We start from the raw sequence: 18,891 nt of genomic DNA on the forward strand, positions 1-18,891 counted from the left end.
TGACGCTATCTTCATCCCTGATAGGAAAGATGTGTACTGATGTATTTACAAACAATTCGATGGGTGAGGGTCTTTAGGAGAAATGAGGGTTCGTGTCTTTGAAATGGGTCTTAATGTCTCTACTAACCTCAAGCCACACATGTTTGGTACAGAGCCCAGACATTATGACTACAATTTGAATTCCTGAACTTTTAGGCAATAGGCAAATGAATCGGCACAAAGTCTATTGCAGAACTCAGATGGCCTGAACTTCTGAACTTCAGGGGAAAATGACATGTTGAAGGGTGGAACATGTGATAGTCGGTTCGGGGAGGCTGTACCTTCCTAGTACCTCAGGCAATGGGGAAAGGAAGAGGGCAAAGTGTGGCCGGGAGTTAGGATAAAAGGAGGCTGCCTCGTCCAAAAGTCTATGGGGGTATGGACCAGTGGGGTCTCTTCCTTTGTTTGAATAAAGTTGCAGGACTTCTCTGTCTCATTTATGGATACTGGCTTTTCCTAATGTGATTTTCTGCATATCCCTGCCCCTCTCCCTGCCCCTGTCTGTTTCCTGGCTCCGTCTCACTATCCCTGCCCATATCCCTTCTTCTGTCCCTGTCCCTGCCTGCATCTCATTAGGAAAATCTCATTCCCTAAGTAAAGTACCAACTAGCTTTTCTAGTATGAAATTATTTGGCCTTTACTAAGATCTATCCCTGTTACACTGTACACTGCATAGCTGTGGTTGGGGAGGCTGGCAGATAAGGCCTGCAGCCTGGGCCCTCCAACACCTCCCTGAGACCCTCCTATCATCTGGCCTCATAGATAAGTACCCCTTGAGGCAGTGAAACTGACTCCAGAACGAGGAGAGAAGGATGCCAAAGCAAAATAATTGCACTGGCGTAACAAAGCCATGGGGACAGCAGGGAATTGGTGGAGCCTTCCTGTACCCTGACACTTGAACGGTACAAGAGTCACATGTGAATCACATATGCCTCGATTTGGCTGGGACAACCCCCAGGTGTGAATAAAGAATGTCTCTTGTCATGCTCATCTTTGTGTCCTGGTCTTGCTCCTCAGGCTGCACTGGCCAGGTGTGAAATGCTCATGACACCTGTCCCTGCCTACAGCTCTGCCCCTGCCTCTAACCCTGTCCCCAGTGCTTCTCCTCTCCCTGCCTCTCCTAATATCCCTGGCCCTGCCTGTACCCCTGCCTTGTTGTCACCCAGCACCAAGGGGACACCTACCCCTGCTCCTGCCTGCATCCTTGACCTGGCCATTTGCTGCTGCTGCTGACAATCACAGAATCACTGGGTTGGAAGAGACGTCTAAGATCATCGAGTCCAACCCATGCCCTAACACCTCAACTAGACCATGGCACCGAGTGCCACATCCAGACTTTTCTTAAACACATCCAGGGATGTGTTTAACCTAACCCTAACTCCACCACCTCCCCAGGCAGATGATTCCAGTACTTTATCACCCTTTCCATAAAAAACGTTTTCCTAATATCCACTATCTCTACTTCTGTCCTTGTCCCTGCTCCTGACTATATCCCTGTCCCTGACCATGTCTCCTCTGCCCGGTCTGTATCTCTGTCCCTGACCCCAAATGGACCCTATCTCACTCCTACTCGTATCCCTGTCCCTGCTGCTGATCTTTGCCTGCCCCATCCGTGTCCCTATCCCTGTCCCTCCCTCTCTTCCTCCCTCTCCCCAGCCCCTGCCTGTCTCCTTCCCCTTTTTCCTCCTGTCCCTATTCCCTATCCTCTTCCTCTTCCCATTCTTGCCAGCCCCTGCTCCCAGGAGCACACTCCCCTTCTGCCTACAGAAGCCCCAGCCCATCCTCCTGGCCCTGCGCCGAGTTCCCGAGTGTGAGTTTCTGTTATTTGGCTCTTCCCACTTTATTCGGGCCAGGAGGGCAGTAGCGGGATCGATCCTTTGCAGTTTCGTTTCCAGCTCGGCAGAGCCAGAAACTGAACTTGCGTCCGAAACAGAAACTGAAACTCTCATTTTCCCATCTTAAGGCAGCACGGACCTCAACACGCTACGGATCCTATCCGCTGCCTCCTGCTCCCGGGAGCAAGGGCCACCCAGGGCTCTGGTGATGCTGGCACCGCTGCATCGCACGGCAAGGGAGGGCACCAGCCTCCCTGGTGATGCTGGGCTGGCATCAGCTGTGTCCCACTGACGGTGTTGACACCAGGACCCACGGTGAAACTGGTTATGTCTGCATCTCACTGCCTACAGTGATGCCAGGGCATCTGCTGACACCGGTGACAGCCTCATCCCATTGCCCGTGGTGACACCATGGCACAGCATGTCCCAGGTGTCCCAGCACCGCCTGTGCCCCAGCTCGGACACCTGAGCCCCCAGCAGGGGACTGGTGCCTGCGGTGGGGCTCTGCCTTTGTCCTGGGCACCAGCGAGAGACCCTGTGTCACCGAAAGCACCGGGGCCATGAGGTCCCGCAGCACCCCAGAGCCTGGCCAGCTGCCTGTGTGCCACCACCACCCCAGCTGGATGCCAGGGTGACGCGCAGCCGCTCCTGCCCCCTCCCAGCCCCCGCAGCGGTGGCACCAGAGACACCCGGGGGATCTCGTGGGAACCACCTGGAACCACCTTAAGTTCCCGGCGGTGACGCATCGGGGCGGTGGCCCGGGAAGGTTTAAAAGCTGCTGCAGACGGGAGCAGGCTGGGGGAGGAGGGAGCTGCAGGCAGGGATAGACGTAGGAAGCAGCAAGTCAGAAAAGGGCAAAGGAAGAGACACACCTGTCAGCATGGAATGGAGCCAGCTGCTATCCGGGGGTGGACTGAGAACAGTAACCACCAAGAACCTGGATAGCTGGATCATGGACACCCTGCAGCCCAGCACAGCTTTCTCCAAGCAGGTGAAGGACACAGTGGGGCGAATATGTGAATTCCTGAAGACGACCTGCTTTGGGGGTAAAATCCGCGTCCAAAAGACCGTCAAGGTGAGTGCTGCCTGGCTTGGGGGCCAGCTGCCACCCCTGCTGCCACCCTTTCCACTGTCCCATACTCCATCTCCCGCCCTGCCTCAGTTTCCCTTGGCAGCTCCAGGAGTGATGGCAACCAAGTGGTGCTGAGCAGGCAGGGTCTCTCTCTGCAGGGTGGATCAACAGGAAAGGGTACAGCTCTGAAGAAAAACTCTGATGCTGATGTGGTGCTCTTCCTCAGCTGCTTCCTCAGCTATGAGGATCAGAAAATGAACCGAAAGGATATCCTGGATTTGATCAAGGAAAGGCTGAAGGCCTGCAGGGAGAGCTTGCGGTTTGATGTGTTCATCAGTGAGCCCAGGTACAAGGGTCCTGACAACATGCCGCGCTCCCTCAGCCTTACTCTGTCCTCCAAGGAGACAGAAGAAGAGTCCACTGATATGGACATCCTGCCTGCCTATGATGCTTTGGGTAAGGGCTGCAGGCTGGCACAGGGACAGGCAGTGGTGTCAGTGATGGGATGGCTCTCACCCTCCTTTTCACTCCACAGGGCAAGTGACCCAGGATGCCCCACCAAATCCAGAAGTGTATGTGAGGCTCCTGTATGCCTCCAGACACCCTGGGGAGTTTTCCCCCTGCTTCACTGAGCTGCAGAAAATGTTTGTGAAACGCTGTCCTGCCAAGCTGAAGAACCTCCTGCGCCTGGTCAAGCACTGGTACAAGGAGGTGAGGGGCTGCCCAACTTTCCCAGTTCCCAATAGACACCCGTCCCAGCCAGCTCTCACCCCCATCTCTGTCTTCTCTCCAGCTGCTGAATCCACAGTACCCCAATGTGGACCTGCCCCCTAAATATGCCCTGGAGCTGCTGACCATCTATGCCTGGGAGGAAGGCACAGACTCCTGTGACTACTTTGACACAGCTCAGGGCTTCCGCACGGTGCTGGAACTGCTGTGCCGGCACCGGGAGATCTGCATCTACTGGGAGAAGTACTACTCGCTCCAGCACAGAGAGATTGGTGCCCATGTCAAGGGGTTGCTATGCAGATCCCGGTGAGGACTGTGCCCAGGAGGGTTGTCCCTGCTGGCCCCATGGTACTGCCAGGGACTGACAGCAATGCCCACTCTGTGTTTGCAGCCCTGTCATCCTGGACCCTGCTGACCCCACGGGGATCCTGGGCCAAGACAAGAACTGGGACGTGATGGCAGAGGCAGCTGCCAGCTACTGCTGCTCACTGCCCTGCCTTGCAAATGTCCAGCCCTGGAATGTGCAGGTAAGGCTGCCTGAGCCCGTGAGCATCACACTCCCCCAGCCCTACCCCTGCTGTCTTTGCCCATTCGCTCTCCTGTCCCTGCAGCCAGCCCGGCCCGTGACCATCGAGGTGGTGCAGCTGTCAGGCATCAAACTGACAAGGTGTGTCAGCCCCTACACCACCATTGGGCAGCTGAAGGAGATGATCCAGCAGAACTGGGGCATCCCGACATACACACAGCGGCTGGCACAGCAGGAGTCAGGCAGAAGCAGCATCATCCTACAGGACTGCGATACCCTGGCCACATACGGCATCTTCTACAGCACCACGCTGGTGCTGCTGCAGACTGAGCCCCAGAAGATGCAGGTCTTGGTCAAGGATGATAAGAATCGGACCACTACCTACACGGTGCTGCCCACCGACACGGTCCGACAGCTGAAGGAGCAGATCCAGGCCCGGCAAGGGCCTTCTGCCAAAGAGCAGCGCCTGACCTACGGCTCCAGGGAGCTGGAGGACCAGCACACGCTGGCGCACTACGACGTCAAGCCCATGAGCACCATCTTCATGCTCCTGCGGCTCCGGGGGGGTGCAGACCTCCAGTTCCCCTAGTTCCCTGCCTGCTTGAACTCCTGAGCATTTCCCTCAGCACCAGCCCATGCCCCTGTGTGCCCTCCTGTCATGCTGGAAATAAATACGTTGTAGATCCTTGTGCTGCTTGCTCTGTTGGGGACAGCGACAGGTGCCACATGGGGTGGTCAAAGGGGTTGGGGTCACCAAGCCTTTGGAATGAGGGGGCACCTCAATGCCACAAGCTGCTGGGATGGCACAGGGACACAGAGGCGCAGTGAAGTAGTGCTCCTTGAGCCCAGGGTGCTTGGTGGGGTCAGGGATGCCAGCCTGCTGCCAGCTGGACCTCAGGAGAAAAAACCAGCTCCTTTCTCTGCCTGCACCACTGCCTGCCTGTGCTCGTGCTGGGGGCTCAAGTGTCCAGGCTGGGGTGCAGCCAGTGCTGGGACATGGTTTGTGCTGGTAGCATGGTGTCACGAGAGGCCGTGGGATGTGGCCAGTGCCACCAAGGGTCCTGATGCCAGCGCAGACAGCAGGAGGCAGCAGACTCCGAGGTCACCTTCGGTCACTGCCTCAATTGCTGCCCGTTGGCACTGGGGAAATTTGGTTTTCATCTTCCAGAAATCAAAGTGGAGCTGAAAGCACGGGGAGCTGGAAGCCTGGGGGAAACCCATCAACCTTGGCAATGTCCCTGCAAGTCTTGTCTCCCCTCAGCCCTCCGGTGTTGCTGAACATCCCACCCCTCTAGGCTTGGGATGCCAGTGTGGTGGGGCACTGGGTTGCCCCCCGAGTGCTTCCTGGGGCTCTGGGTCAGATGCACGACCCTGGGCAGCTGAATCTGCTTTATTGTGCTCAATTAGTACAAGGTCCCCTGTGCCACTCTTCTACACCCAGGGCGGTGGGTGCCACCTTTATGCCCCCCCCCCCTTTGTGCCCCTTTGTGCCCCCCCTCCTCCTGCTGGGCCCCTGGTCCCACCAGAGCCTGTCCTGCCCCTCCGTGCTCCCACTCCTGCCTGTAGCCCTTTTGGGACCCGAGCGTGACCCTGCCGTGCCGTCCTCCCGCAGTGCCGTGCTGGGGTGGGGGCACTGCCTGGCCCTGCAGGTTTACATTCATCGTAACAGTCGTTAATAAATATTTCGGTGACTCTGCGATGCCGGCAGCCGGCTGGGTCCCCACCGGTGTTGGAGCCGGTGGCAAGGGCAGTCGGCAGCCCCTCGGGGGGCTGCTCAGCCCGGCTGCCCTCCTGCGGCCCCGGAGCCTCAGCCCCCCGCCAGTGCCCCCGCAGTGCTGCCGGCAGAGCGGCCGAGGCTGTGCCCCACCTGCGGCCCCGCTCCTAGGCAGAGCCCGGCGCCCGGGGCCGACCCCCGGGTCACCAGGGGGATGCGCTGCGGGGGCCCCGCTCGGCCCGCGGCCCCTCGTGGGTGCGCCGCCGGCGGGCTCTGCGCGCCTCCGCACCCTGCCCGCGCCCGGGGGGCCCGGCGGGAGCGCGGGCCGCTGCAGGGGCTCTTCCCTGGCTCCACAGCCTCTGGCACACCTTGTCCGTGGCTGCCAGCGGCGGGCGCTCCACCAGCTGGAGGAAGTCCCGGTACCAGACCTTGCGGCCGGGGATGCCGGCGGCGAGCTGGGGGTCTCCGGCAGATGCCACGCCCGTGGCCTGCCAGGCGCCGATCACCTCGAGGGAGAGCCGCAGCAGGGGCTGGGTGAAGCCGTGCTCGGTGGCGTGGCAGAGGTAGAGGCCGGCGTCGGCGCGCTGCACGCTGCGCAGCAGGACACCCCGCTCCGTCCGCACCACCCGCTCGTCCATCCGCACCTGCAGCAGCCGTGGGCATGGGCGGGCGGCTCGGCACGGCACGGCACGGCACGGCACGGCACAGTCCCACCGGCACTCCCTGCCCAGGGAGAGCTTACCTCACGCTGGGGATCATTCGGGGTGCGCTGGTGTGTCCAGAGGATGTGGGCTTGCAGGGATTTGGGGATGCACTCCAGAAAGACGGTGCTTCCCTCCACCCCGTAGAGTTGCTTCTGGGGGACGGTGTCCCGCCTGGGATCTGCGGGACACAGCCTGGCTTTCAGCCCCCCACCATGGCAGGGCTGGCCCCCAGACTCTAGCCGGGTCCCAGCTCACCTTCAGAGCAAAGCACGTTGGGGTCCCCATTGCGGACGTCCTGCCGGCGGAAACGCCTGAGGGAAGGTGATGGAGGAGCAGGGGCTGCAGCAGCATCATCTGTGCTCCTCACCATGGCCTCGGGGCAGGCTGCCTGCCCCAGCACTGCACCCTGGCACGGCACCTACCTCTTGGTGTTGGGCACGTAGCGGGTGCAGGTGTTGCCATCCCAGGCACAGTACGGGTCCCGGGCCAGGCAGCACTCGGCACAGGCTTTGCCGTAGGCACCGCAGCGGTGCAGGGGCAGCTGGGCCAGCGCCGTGGCTGAGCCAGCATAGAGCTGGTGCTGGGGAAAGAGCAGAGCTGAGCACTCCCGTGCTGTGGCACAGGGCTAGGCAGAGCCACGGTGGGCATAGGAATGCCCAGAGATCCCCCCTTACCCGCTTGGAGGAGAGCTGCAGGCTGGTGATGGGGGAGGCATCCTGTGGGCAGAGCATGGGCAGGAGTTAAGGGCACATGGGGGAACCCGGGTATGCCAGGAACTCCTGGCTCCACAGCCTGGCAGCTGGAGTGCCCTGGCACAACCCAGAGCATGGACAGCACATGGGGTGCTGCGGGGAAGTCTGACTGGTGGGATGCAGAACCCTGACCCTCACCTGGAAGACCTGCAGCTCCTCCAGCAGCAGCGGCTCCATGCGGTGCCAGCTCTCCTGGGGCACTGAGACCACCTTCAGCACTGTGCCCACATCTGCAGGCAGGGAGGGGTGAGGCCACGGGTCCCAGCCCCAACATCCCCCTGCTTTCCCTCACTGCCCCATCCCTGGGGTCACTACATGCCTGTGCCAATGAAGAGGACATCGTACTGGCCGTCAGCAGCGGTGACACGGTCCACAGCGATGCGGGTGAAAGTGTAGGGCACGGTGGCTTGCAGGAAGAGGGGACGCTGGCCATGGGGCAAGACAGGGTTATACATCAGTGGGTGGTGACGGGCAAACTGGATCACCTCGTCTGGGAAGTCCTTGGTGGAGCCGAAGGTGCCGAAGGTTTTGCTGGGGCACTGCAGGGAGACAGCACTGGCTAAGCAGGGTCTCACACCCCACTGCCCCAACCCCAGGCAGTAGCATCCCACTGGTGGCACCAGCCAGGACAGCCCCACACCACGTACCATGCCTGGGCGGGGGTATGGCACACGCCCCTGGTATGACACCCACTGGTAGTTGGGACCTTCCTTGTGTGCAAAGGGGCCCAGGAAAGCCCGTCGGATGTCAGCCATGGTGTAGACACAGACAGCTGAGCCTTGGAAAACAGAGCTGGTGGGAGAGAGAGGGCAAAGATGTGAGGAGGCAAGGGGGGCACCACTGGGTATGTGCAGGGTACTGGGGAGGGGGCTTGACCTGGAAGTGGAGAAGATGGCATAGACCAGAGGGTTGCGCTTGTCTCTTGTCTGCAACAGGAAAACATCCCCTGCAAGCAGGGAAGGCATCAGTGCTGCCAGTGTTGCCCACGGCTACACTGGTGGAGTCGCATCCCAGTTTACTCACGGAGCTCATCAAAGTGGGTGTCTGTCCCGTCAGGTCCTGGCACGGCGCAGACGAGCCGAGCCTTCAGGAATGTCGTCCACTTGTTCACCAGGCTGCGCTGCCCGCCCATGTCATTCTGCCAGGGAAAGGAGGACACCGGTGTCAGCAGCAGCAGCAGGCGGCACCCCTGGGCACCCCGACCCTCAGCCCACCTGCCCGTGGATGCTCTCACCCGGCAGATTTGGCCGATGCGGGCAAAGCTGGTCTTGCCCAGCCCCTGCTGCCGTTCAACTGCCATCTCATGGAAGAAGAAGTAGATCTTGTCATCGTCGGGGTCCTCACTCTCTGGCACCCAAAAAACGGCCACGAACTTGGGCTCTGGGGACAGAGAGGGGTGGTGCTTCCAATGCCTCCACTAACTCTGCTCCCCAGGGACTGTTGGGGTCCCAGGGGAGGGTGCAGAACCAGCCCTGCCCAGCTGCAGAGCAGAGGCAGAGTGAGGATGAGATTCCCTCCAGACATTGGTGGGGACACAGAAACCCTTGAAATCATCCTCTGGAGGCAGTGAAGGACAATGTACATCTGAGCCTGAGGGAATCATTGCCCTGACACCTCCAGGCAGCAGCACTGCTGTGCCAGGGTGCCAGTGGTCCCCCCCGCCCCCCACCCTCCCAGTCCCCAGCACTGACCATTGAGCCAGCGAGAGTCATGCTGCTCCGTGCGGATGGAGGGACGTCGGCCCAGGCTGCGGAAGATGGTAAAGTCACGGCCCATCAGATCGGTGGCCACCCCAGAGTAGAGCTCCTCGCCTGGCAGGCACCGAGGGAAGCGTTACAGCGGACCCCCCGGCACCCCTGTGCCACGCTGCACCCAGTAGCAGGCTCAGAATGCCCTTACCCACAAGGACAGAGGCGGCTGTATGCCGGGGGTCATACGGGCTCTTCCCCTTGCCATCCTCAGTGTGGCGCGGGTCCAGCTTGAAAACAGGCTCCTGGAGAGGGGTAAGAATGGGAGATGGGCAGGTGGCAGCAGCTGGGGGCTGTGGTGGTGCTAGGGGAAGCTCACTTCTGCATGCTGGCCAGCCTCGACGAAGGCACAGACTGGGTGGAAGGCACCAGTGCCACAGGCGTACAGGTGGGTCCGGTTGTAGGGGTGCAGGATCTTCACAAAGTTCATGCACTCAGCCTAGGGATGGAGGGAATGAAGGGTGAGGTAGTGCTGGGGCAGGTCCCTGGCACAGTCCTGCCATCCCACAACACGCCCCATCGCTCACAGTGATGTCCTTGCCGGCCCAGTTGCATTCTTCCCTCCACTCCACGGGAGCCGGCCAGTAGATCTGTGAGTGGAAAAGGGGATGCTCACAGCACTTGGTGCACGGGCACTGCCCCACCAGCATGTCCCCCCGGCCCCGTTACCTTCCTATCCCGCCGGCTGATGTCATCCAGGGCCAAAGACAGGAGGTGGTTCTGGGCGCCCACAAAGAGACGGCCGCGCTCCTCGTCCAGCAGCAGGGCCTCGTAGCAGCAGGAGTGCTCCAGCGAGAAAAGGCGCAGCCCATGGCGAGCCCGCAGCTCTGCCGGGACCCACCGGCACTGCTCAGCCCGGCCCCGCCACTGCCTGTCCATCTCCACCGCCTGGGACACGCTCCGAGGCTGCCCGGGTCAGGCCACAGCCCCCTGCCATGCCATCCCCTCCCCCAAACCTGTCCCACTGGCTTGACTAGGTTCACCAAGCCCTTGTCTGTCCAGCATTCATCCCCATGCCAGCCCCACACCCACCCCTGTGTCCCCTGAGACTCACCCCCAAACCACTCAGAAACGATTCCTGTGCCCCTGGGCACCCATCTCTGCACCGCTCACCCGGCAGCCGGGGAGAAGGGGCCACTCCCTGCCCCGCAGAGCTAATCCCACCGTGGCGGGAACAAACAGCCCTTTGTCAGGCTGGGAGGAGAGCTCTTGCTGAGACCTGCCGCTGGACAAAGCCCCCTGCGCCGAGCTGGAGCCCGTGGAGCGGCCACTCGGGGCTCAGCTCCCCAGCTGGCACGACATTCCCAACAGGCGTGGCACAGCTGTGGCTAGGGAGTGCCACCATGGTGCACGCAGGACAGGGGCGCCTGAGCCAGCACATGCTGGGAGTGAGGTCCCAAGGACAGGCAGGTGGCCCCGGAGGGGCTGGCATCAGGTAAGGAACATGGCAGCCAGTACCAAGACCTGCTAGCCCGTGGGGAGGGCAGCAGCAGTGCTGGGGATGTGCCGGTGCCGGGGTTTTGCACCCCTCGCACCAGGCTGCCCCCCAGGATACTCCCATCCCTCGGGATGATGCTGGGTGCTGCTGACACGTAACCAGTGCAGCCACACCTGACCCACGCCCCCCACCCTGCCCGTGTCCCATGCTCACCGGGGAAGGACAGCTTGAGGCGGGGGGTGGCAGCGGCTGGGGGGCGGCCAGCGCCGAGGCCGCGCAGCAGAAGCAGGAGCAGGAGCAGCGTGTGGCTCATGGCCGGGGTCTGGCTGGTGGCGCCGCGGCTGGGGCAGAGAAACAAGACCTCAGCTCGGGTTACAGCCCCCTCCCCACAGCCCCCAGACCACGAGCCCTCCCCGATGCCGCCAACGGAGTCTGGAGAGCCCTGAGCATCGGCATAGGGCAACTCCAGGCATGGCATGAGGGGATTCCCCACTGGGCTCAACCTGGCAGTTGCAGGGGATGTGAGCCAGGCACATCCCTCCCTATTTTTAAGCCCCCATTAATCCAACCTCAAACATAATGGGCTTCGGAAACACCCCTCCTGCTCCTGCCCGTGGGGAAAGAGAGGCAGCCCAGCCAAGCAGCATCCAGCCCTGCCCATGCCTGTCTGAGCCCAGCAGCAGGATTGTGCTGGGCTCTGCCATTCCTGCCTGCAAGCACAGAGCTGTCCTATAGGAATGGGGACAAGGACAGAGCAAACACCGAAGTGGCGACAGCCATATAATAGGGCACCCTGGGCAGTCAGTGGGCTCCTGAGCACTGGGCAAGTTGTCCATGATGGTAGTCATGGGGTCATATGCCTCAGTTTCCCCCACTGCTAGAGCCCCACTGTTAGCCCCCAGCCTTTCTTGTATCACCAGGCAAATGGGAGCAGGATTTTGGGCGGGCTCTGGCTAAACAGGTGCCCACAATACCCGGAGGGGCCCATGCTGGTGTGTTTGCCACACTGATGGTTGCCCACCACGAGGTAGGTAAGTCCTCCTCTGGCAGCAGCACGCTCTCCCTTGGGGAGAGGGAGGTGATGGTTATCAGGGCGCTGTGCCAGAACAGATCCCACCTTGCCCCCTGGCCGTGCTGCAGTGCCCTGTGCAAGGCACAAACTGAGCTATGCCGGTCATCAGCCCCTGTGGGTCTCACCCGTGGCACAGCCACTGTGGCCTCACCAGGACACTGGTGGCAACCAAAGCCCCAGCACAGCCCTGGGGCTCGGCGCAATCACCGCAGGCTCTGCTACCCTCCCTGAGCTGGGAGGGTCCCATATCCATGGCACGGACAGGGGCTCCTGCGGGCAGGGCAGCCCCTCCAGGCTGGCCGCTGGAGGTGAGCCCGGGGCAGGCAGCGGGCAGCGCACGGGGCCCGGCTGGGCGCAGTGCCGGCTAAGGCTGCCCGGTGTCCCGGCACGAAGGCGGTCGGCGCTAATGGCATTTACAGAGGCGCCGGGATGAGGCGCGGGACCCGCCGGGCTCTGGCAGCCCCGACGGCTGCCGCCAGCCAGGGCCGTGCCGGGGCACGGGGGCTGCCCCCTGCCCTCGGCTGCCGAGCGGCCGGGACAGACCCCCGGGCGCGGACCCGCGTGGCTCTGGTTCGGCTGGCACGGGGAGCCGGCCGGGGGGCGGGCGGCCAGCAGCGGCAGCACCACAGACCCTCGGTGCCAACCCTGGCAGATCCGGACCCAGCCCGCGAATCTCCCCGGGCGAAGCCCGACGCCAGCCCTCCGGTGCCAGAGGGGACACGAACCCCACCGCGAGCCCCCCGGTACCAGCACGGGCAGCCCCCCCGACGACAGCGCACAAACCCCATCCCGGGACACTCCCCGGCCACCCCCGTACCCTGCCGGGCCCCCGACACCCACCTGTGTCCCGGCTCGGCTCGGCTCGGCTCGGTCCGGCCCCGCCCGCCGCGGCCGCCGGGAGGGAGCGGGGCGGCCCCGCGGGGCGGGGCGGGGCGGGCTCGGGGGCGCGCACAGGGACACGCGCACGTGGGTACGAACACACGGGCGGACACGCGGGCACCCTCGCACATACACACAGCCACGGCCACTCACACACCCCCCGTGCTGCCGCCCCCGTGGCTCGCGGTGACACCCACGGGGACACCCACGGGGACCCCGCTGCCCCCGGGGCAGAGCTGAGGATGCCAAGCTCAGCGCACGAGTGGCTCAGCACACGAGTGGCTCAGCACACGAGTGGCTCAGCACACGAGTGGCTCAGCGCACGAGTGGCTCAGCGCACGAGTGGCTCAGCGCACGAGTGGCTCAGCGCACGAGTGGCTCAGCACACGAGTGGCTCAGCTCACGAGTGGCTCAGCGCAGGAGTGGCGGCGGGGCTCCCTCCTCGCCGGGACAGGCCCTTGCCCGTTCGGGTGTGGGGGCCGTGCCGGAGGGTGCCGGGGCCGTACCGGGGGTACGGGGGGACGGTCCCGCGCCCCGCTCAGCTGCAGCCCAGATGTCTGGCCCGAGCCCAGCCCGGAGCAAACAAAATTCCTCCGCTGCCTCCCATTTTCCAGCTGCCGCTGCCAAGAATAGCAAGTGCCGAGTGGTGCCGGCAGCGGGGCCACGCGTGCCTCGGCGGGCAGGGCTCGGGGCGGGGGAACTCGAGCTGCCTTGGGGACCACACCTGCCTTGTTCTCCCCGTGCTCCTCACTGTCCCTACCTGCGGGTGCAGGAGTCCAGGAAGGCAGGTCCAGAACGAGTGGGGAGGCAGGTGCAGGGCGAGAGGGGAGGAAGGAGCGCGGGTAGAAGCGGGTGCGGGCAGGTGCAGGCAGTGGGTGCCAGCAGGCAGCGAGCGCAGGTGGGCTGGCAGTGGGCGCCAGCAGCGGCTGCAGGCAGGTCAGGTGCAGGTGCAGACAGGCAGCTGGCAGAGGCAGGCAATGATTTCAGCAGGAAGCCAGAGCCGGGCAGGCAGGCCAGCAGTAGGCAGAAGCTGTGCCAGGCAGGGTGCCCGGGAAATGCCCTTTTATCCTATTGCCAGTAACCCTCGTGCTGCCAGCCCTGGTACTCCGGCACGCTGGCAGGCTCTGTTCCAGCACCAGCACTTGCTCTCCTAACTGCGCCACATTGCTGAGTGGCATCCAGCCCAGCCCAGCCCAGATTTGTGAGAACAGAGATAGCCAAGGGACGGGTGGGGCAGCAGAGGAGGAGCTGGCACCGGTACCGCAGAGGTTACTCTGCTGTAAGACTTTGTCCAGGCACCAGCAGGACTTTGCGCTGGGTGGCCCCTACACGGGCATGGCCCCTGTGCCTACTGTCCCTGGATGGCGCTGAGATGGTGGGGACAGGGATGTCGTGCCCAGCCCTGCTCAGTGGGCACCTTCCTGTGCTATGCCAGCACCGTGCCTTAGTTTCCCTTCACCCAGTTGGGACTTTTCCAACTACCGCCACTCCCGGCGAGCGTGGCGAGGTGACCAGGTGACGTCACCACCACCCCAGCCCTGGAGCCCTGAGGGGACCTTGCTGGCAGCGGCTCCGCCTGGAGAAACCATCAAGCGTCAGAAGGGCCGGGCTTCCATCCCGGAAAAAGCAGCGCGGGAGGGATGCGCCACGTCGGCCGCCGGCCACCCCTTCCTGCCCCACGGGGTGCTCCTGGCAGGCACCGCAGCCGCTGGGCACGGTGGTGATTCCCATCTGGAACGGGCACCGCCACTGGCACCCCTCATCCCGCACCCTGTGCCAGCCCGCGGGAGGTTTCACAGCCGGGTGCCGGTGGCCTGGCTCCCCGCCAGAGCGGGGGTGTCACTGCCGGCGGCACCAGCAGGTGCTGGCGCTTTCGCTCTTTGATCCCGTCCCTGCCGCTGGCAGATCCGCACCCAGGGATCGCTGCCTCGGCCAAATCCCTGCCGGCGGTTCCGGCTCCGGCAAGCATCTGTAGCTGCGCCGGCAGCGCCCGAGCCCCCAGCGGTGTCAGCGGTAGGAAGCGGCTCCTCTCCACCTCCGCAGGGCTCCGGGGCGGAGAGGCAGCGGGCCACGGGCAAAGCTCCCGCATCTCCCGTGCCGGGGCTGAGCCAGCAGGGCACGGGATGAATCCGTGCCATCATGGAATGCGTGCCCAGCACCACCGGCTGCTGGATACCCTGTATGTACCGAGAAGGACTGGCATCCGCTAGCCCTCAGGATGGGTACAAATCTCACATCCCAAACGGGAATGGTACCTCACCAGAAGAAACGCTCGTGATTCTGTGGGGACCTGTGGGGTGACTCCCCCAAGGGTGCTACTGGGTGGTCCCCCATGTCCCTGGGGCCTAGAGAGCTTCCCTCTGCCCTGATGGAGCTATCATGGCTGAGGACATGGAAAACCCAAGGGTCAAGGCGAGCTGTGTCACGACAGCTGGTGCCATAGGCATCCCTGTGACACATGGGTGTGGCACGGCCCTGCTCCCCAGCCAAGGGATGGGTTTGTGCAGCACGGTGGCCTTTGCCAGCGCTGCCAGTGACACTGCCAACTTGTCAGCAGGGGAGGAGTGTGACATCCTCACCCCTGCCTACACGCATGACCTGGGCAAGGGGATATACTGCTCAAACTAGTATCCCCTGGGTCTGGACACCCCAAAAAACTGTTGGTGGTTTGTGATGGCACTGAAGATGTGACTTTAGGACTGCTGTGGGAATCCATCTGTGGTGCATCCAGAATGCTGGGTCATGGGATGGCATCAGGCCTTGTGTGGATGCCACATTCCCGGTACAGGGGAAGGATATGCCAGGCAGGGGACAGAGCCTGTGGCATCCCAAGTGTGCCAGTGTGAGGGCTTGGCTGGCAGCAAGGAAACATGCCTGAGATGGCTGCATCCTTGCGGCACTGCATGGTGGCGATGTCCCAGAGGGACACCAGCTCTAGTTTCATACCCTATCTGTAGATACACCCACTCTGACCCTATGCCCACCCCCCACCATAGCACGCTGGTGAGACCCCAGCACCAGGGACCCCTGCGGCCCCAGTGCATTCCTGCTGGGATTAGGTACCGGCTCCCGGCACTGCCATGCTGGTGTAGCCCAGCTAATCCCTTTTTAATTGTCCCTACCCTGTGCTGGACTGATCTGGGCTGTCCAGGGGATGGAGGTGCTGTGTGCAGCTCAGTGCCTGAGCAGCTGTGGGGTGCTGCCATCATGTGTCCCTTCTGTGGGACCAAGCCATGGGGTACATGGTGACCCTTTGGGGGAGTGACGGAGAAGGGGATGTCCATCCTCCAGGTGCAGAACAGTGGCTTTTTGGAAAGGGAAAGGGAGGGACCCTTATAGGATCATATCCTCCTGACTCAAGGTGACCATTTGCCCTTGGCTTCGTGTCTGCCAGCAGCCAGGTTCTGAGACAGGCAGAGGGGCCACATGCCTTGCACTGAAAACCACCAAAGCTCTTCAAAACCATACATGGGGCAGGAGCAGGACACCCAGGCTTTCTGCCACCATCCAAGGTGGCACTCTCCCCACTCCAGCAGGAGGGCAGTAGGAGATGCTGGCTGAGCTCCTCTGCCTGCTGTCCAGCCCATGTCCTTTTGGCCCTGCCCTGAGCCACACCAACCAGAGGCATCCAGCTCTTTAGGCTTTAAAAATAGGCTGGTGTGCCTGCCATGGGGTCAGTAATTTTAGCCAGGGTGTGTCTTGTCAGGAAGCACGCGGTTCCATTCATCTCCTGCTGGCCCGGCTGCATCCACACCCAGGGCTGATGTCAGCCCCTCACTGCCCACTTGCTCATCCCTGCCCCAGGGCAAAGCAGTACAGCCATGGCCACCTCGGGCCCAGGCAATGTCTTTTGGGATGGTGAGGGTGGGGAAATGAGGACAGGGGTGTCCAGCTGCTCCCCCTGACCCTTCCTGCTTTGTATCTTGGGCATCTTTCCCCCAAAGCTGGTGGCACCTGGGAGCACCCAGACAGGCAGTGGTGGAGTCCCGGCACCCTGCCCTCTTCTCTCACCCTTCTCCTCTCACCCTGGCCCCCCAACACAACAGCCACTTCAGATTGCCTCCCACGGTGCTCCCGGGGGGCTGTGCCGGCTGGGAAGGCTGCGGGGGCCGCCGCCGAGCATAATGGGGCTATTGATGGCCGAGCCAGCGGCCCCGGCACGGCACAATGGGGCCTTGTCTGCTGGCCCAGCTCCCGCTCCTGCCCAGCCCCGTGCCCAGCCTCAGGATACCCCTTTCCCGATCGCCTCGGAGCTCACCAGGTGCCAGCCAGGGCAAACCCTGCCTTGACCGAGTCAGTGAGCACTGTGAAGGAGCAGCAGGTGGGAGGCCACCAGGTGAGCCCCCTTCCCATAAACCAGTGCCCAGGGAAGGAGCATTGCCTGGGAAACTTCCCAGCATGGTGGTGCTCACCCCTGCCACCCCTGCTGGGACAGGGCTGAGGGGTTCCTGCTCAGCTGTGGGGTGACAGGAGCAAGAAGGTGGTACATGCCCAATGATACCTTCATTTCCCTCTCGGGACCACGTCCGGGCCCGGTACCCACTGCAGGGAGGCAGGGAGCTCACTGCTTCCCAGGGACCTCCACCGCCCCAGTCCCCCAACGCCACGGCCCCCTCACTGGGCCAGCCCGGTGCCCCAAATCCACCTTCTCACCTGCTATGGTGCGTGGGCTCTGCCGGAGCTCGCCTGCCTCCTCGCCCGGCGGGTAAGCTGGGGCTCTGGCTGCCGCCTGCTCTTTAAACCCCAAATCCCCGGTGCTGGGCGCCAGCCCCGCCAGCGGCGGGGGTGGAGGGAGGGGATGCAAAGCCCCGGTCCCTGCTCCCGGGGCCGGCACCAACAAAAGGCAACTGTGTCGTGTGTCCTCCCTCTGCACCCAACGACCTGGCTGGCCGCTTGGGAACAGCCCCTCGGGACCCCAGGGCTTTCTGGGGCGCTGCCACCCCCTCTGCCTGCGCTGGAAAGGGAAGAGAGGTGCGAGCGAGCCTAGGAACCCCGATCGCAGTCGCGGTACATCCCGATGTCCCCAAGCACCCGTTCCTGCCTGCTCGGTCCTGTTCCTGCCTTGGAGGAGTGCCAGGGTGAAGGCTCTCATCTCCGTCCCAGTGCCTCATCTGCTCCTGCAAAGCCCAGCCCAGCAGGGCTGGAGGGGGAGGAAGGGATGTGGCTGCTGCCATGGTGCCCGTTGTGGGGGGACTCACCCCATGGTACCCCCATAGCTGCCGTGGGGCCGGGTGGCTGCCCGTGGAACATCCCTGCGGTCCGAAGGCCGAGCAGCCGGTGACGCCTCATTAATGTGGGGTAAATGTGTAACAAGTTCTCGGCTGGGCTGGGGCGGTTTGAGCCGCATGACTTCTCTCGCCTTCCCGGCATCCTGGGAACTGGGGAGTTAGCGGCTCTATGGCAGTAAAAGCCGCTCAGCCAGGGCAGGAGGGAGGAGGAAAGTCCATCTTGTGGCTGGACACGCTGGGGTGTCCAGTGGTGGCTGGATGGAACAGAGTGGACAGTGTGCTAGGCTGGGCTGGGCACAAGCCCAGGGAGGGAGAGGATGATCTCAGCCCATCTGCCCTCCAAGAGGGCATGAGGTGAGAGAGCCAGGGGAGCAAGGCTCTGTTCAGCAGTGCCTGCCAGCATGGGAAGCAATGGGCACCATTTTAATAAAAAAACAAAACAGGAAATTCCATCTGGAGGCAAGGGAATGTGTTTTTCTTCTGTGACAGTGGCCAGGTGCTGACACGGCTGTGCCAGAGGCTGCAGAGCATCCAGACACGAGGATCTGTGCCCAAGCAGCCGGCACCAGCGGAGCCACTCCTGCCGTGGGGTGGGCTCCGGACAGCCAGAGACCCTGCCTATACTGTGCCAGACCCCAGACTCCGTCCTGGCAGCTGTGACCATGCAGATGGAGAGGGGCTGGAACATGATCCTGGGATGTCAGTGGCACCACAGACGCTTAGCGTGTTGTCCCAGAACAGACAGTGGATGGCTGTGCCATGCCGTGCGGTGGCAGGCGAAGCCCCAGGGCACCTCACAGTGTTGAGCTCCATGGAAAGCACTGGGGTGGCCAGGGGCCTCAGGAAACAGGTGACACCCTGGAGAGCTGCCAGGCAGCATGGCCATCACTTCCTATGGAATAGATTAAGGGACTGGATCTGTCCCACAGAGGGGCAGGCAGAGTTCTGGGGTGCAAGTGGGGGGAGAGGGCTTGTTGGGACACAGATCTGGGGGGACTGGGCTGGAGTCACACGGGCGTGACAAAGCAGTGGGTGCTGGGGAAGCACCAGTGGGGCCAGGCTGGATGCAGGCACGGGGCAGGCAGGCGTGGGCAGGGTCCGGGCCGTGGGCAAGCAGGGGGTGTGAGGGTGTGGGCAGTGGGCAGTGGCAGTGGC

At 62.7% G+C, this 18,891-nt stretch overlaps 2 protein-coding genes across 5 annotated transcripts; one reads left to right on the forward strand and one right to left on the reverse strand.

Annotated features, from left to right (window-relative positions):
• Positions 1 to 1,984: 1,984 nt before the first annotated feature.
• LOC111935315 (2'-5'-oligoadenylate synthase 1-like) lies at positions 1,985 to 4,889 on the forward strand. The gene is made up of 6 exons (XM_023935693.2): positions 1,985 to 2,949; positions 3,105 to 3,402; positions 3,482 to 3,657; positions 3,740 to 3,981; positions 4,067 to 4,202; positions 4,287 to 4,889. Exons 1-6 carry the CDS (start codon positions 2,755 to 2,757, stop codon positions 4,788 to 4,790), a joined length of 1,551 nt encoding a protein of 516 aa, XP_023791461.2. The 5' UTR covers positions 1,985 to 2,754; the 3' UTR covers positions 4,791 to 4,889.
• Positions 4,890 to 5,996: 1,107 nt separating this feature from the next.
• On the reverse strand, positions 5,997 to 17,821 carry SEMA3B (semaphorin 3B). Of its 4 annotated transcripts, none has more exons than XM_086845303.1 (18): positions 17,707 to 17,800; positions 10,771 to 10,898; positions 9,789 to 9,946; positions 9,647 to 9,709; positions 9,439 to 9,558; positions 9,271 to 9,364; positions 9,063 to 9,182; positions 8,606 to 8,751; positions 8,395 to 8,509; positions 8,248 to 8,317; positions 8,019 to 8,163; positions 7,691 to 7,910; positions 7,510 to 7,601; positions 7,294 to 7,335; positions 7,042 to 7,199; positions 6,875 to 6,930; positions 6,658 to 6,797; positions 5,998 to 6,559 (listed from the first exon to the last, which is right to left on the reverse strand). In XM_086845303.1, the coding sequence occupies exons 1-18, from the start codon at positions 17,709 to 17,711 to the stop codon at positions 6,119 to 6,121; spliced, it is 2,313 nt and encodes a 770-aa protein (XP_086701429.1). In that variant the 5' UTR covers positions 17,712 to 17,800; the 3' UTR covers positions 5,998 to 6,118. The 4 variants fall into 4 exon arrangements, with proteins under 4 accessions (XP_086701431.1, XP_086701432.1, XP_086701429.1 ...); XM_086845304.1 differs by lacking the exon at positions 17,707 to 17,800 and adding an exon at positions 17,162 to 17,235; XM_086845305.1 differs by having other exon boundaries at positions 5,997 to 6,559; positions 8,019 to 8,317; positions 17,707 to 17,821.
• Between the last annotated feature and the right edge of the window lie 1,070 nt (positions 17,822 to 18,891).

This window comes from Cyanistes caeruleus, chromosome 11, assembly GCF_971803275.1.
Source record: "Cyanistes caeruleus chromosome 11, bCyaCae1.hap1.1, whole genome shotgun sequence".
NCBI classification, from domain to species: domain Eukaryota; kingdom Metazoa; phylum Chordata; class Aves; order Passeriformes; family Paridae; genus Cyanistes; species Cyanistes caeruleus.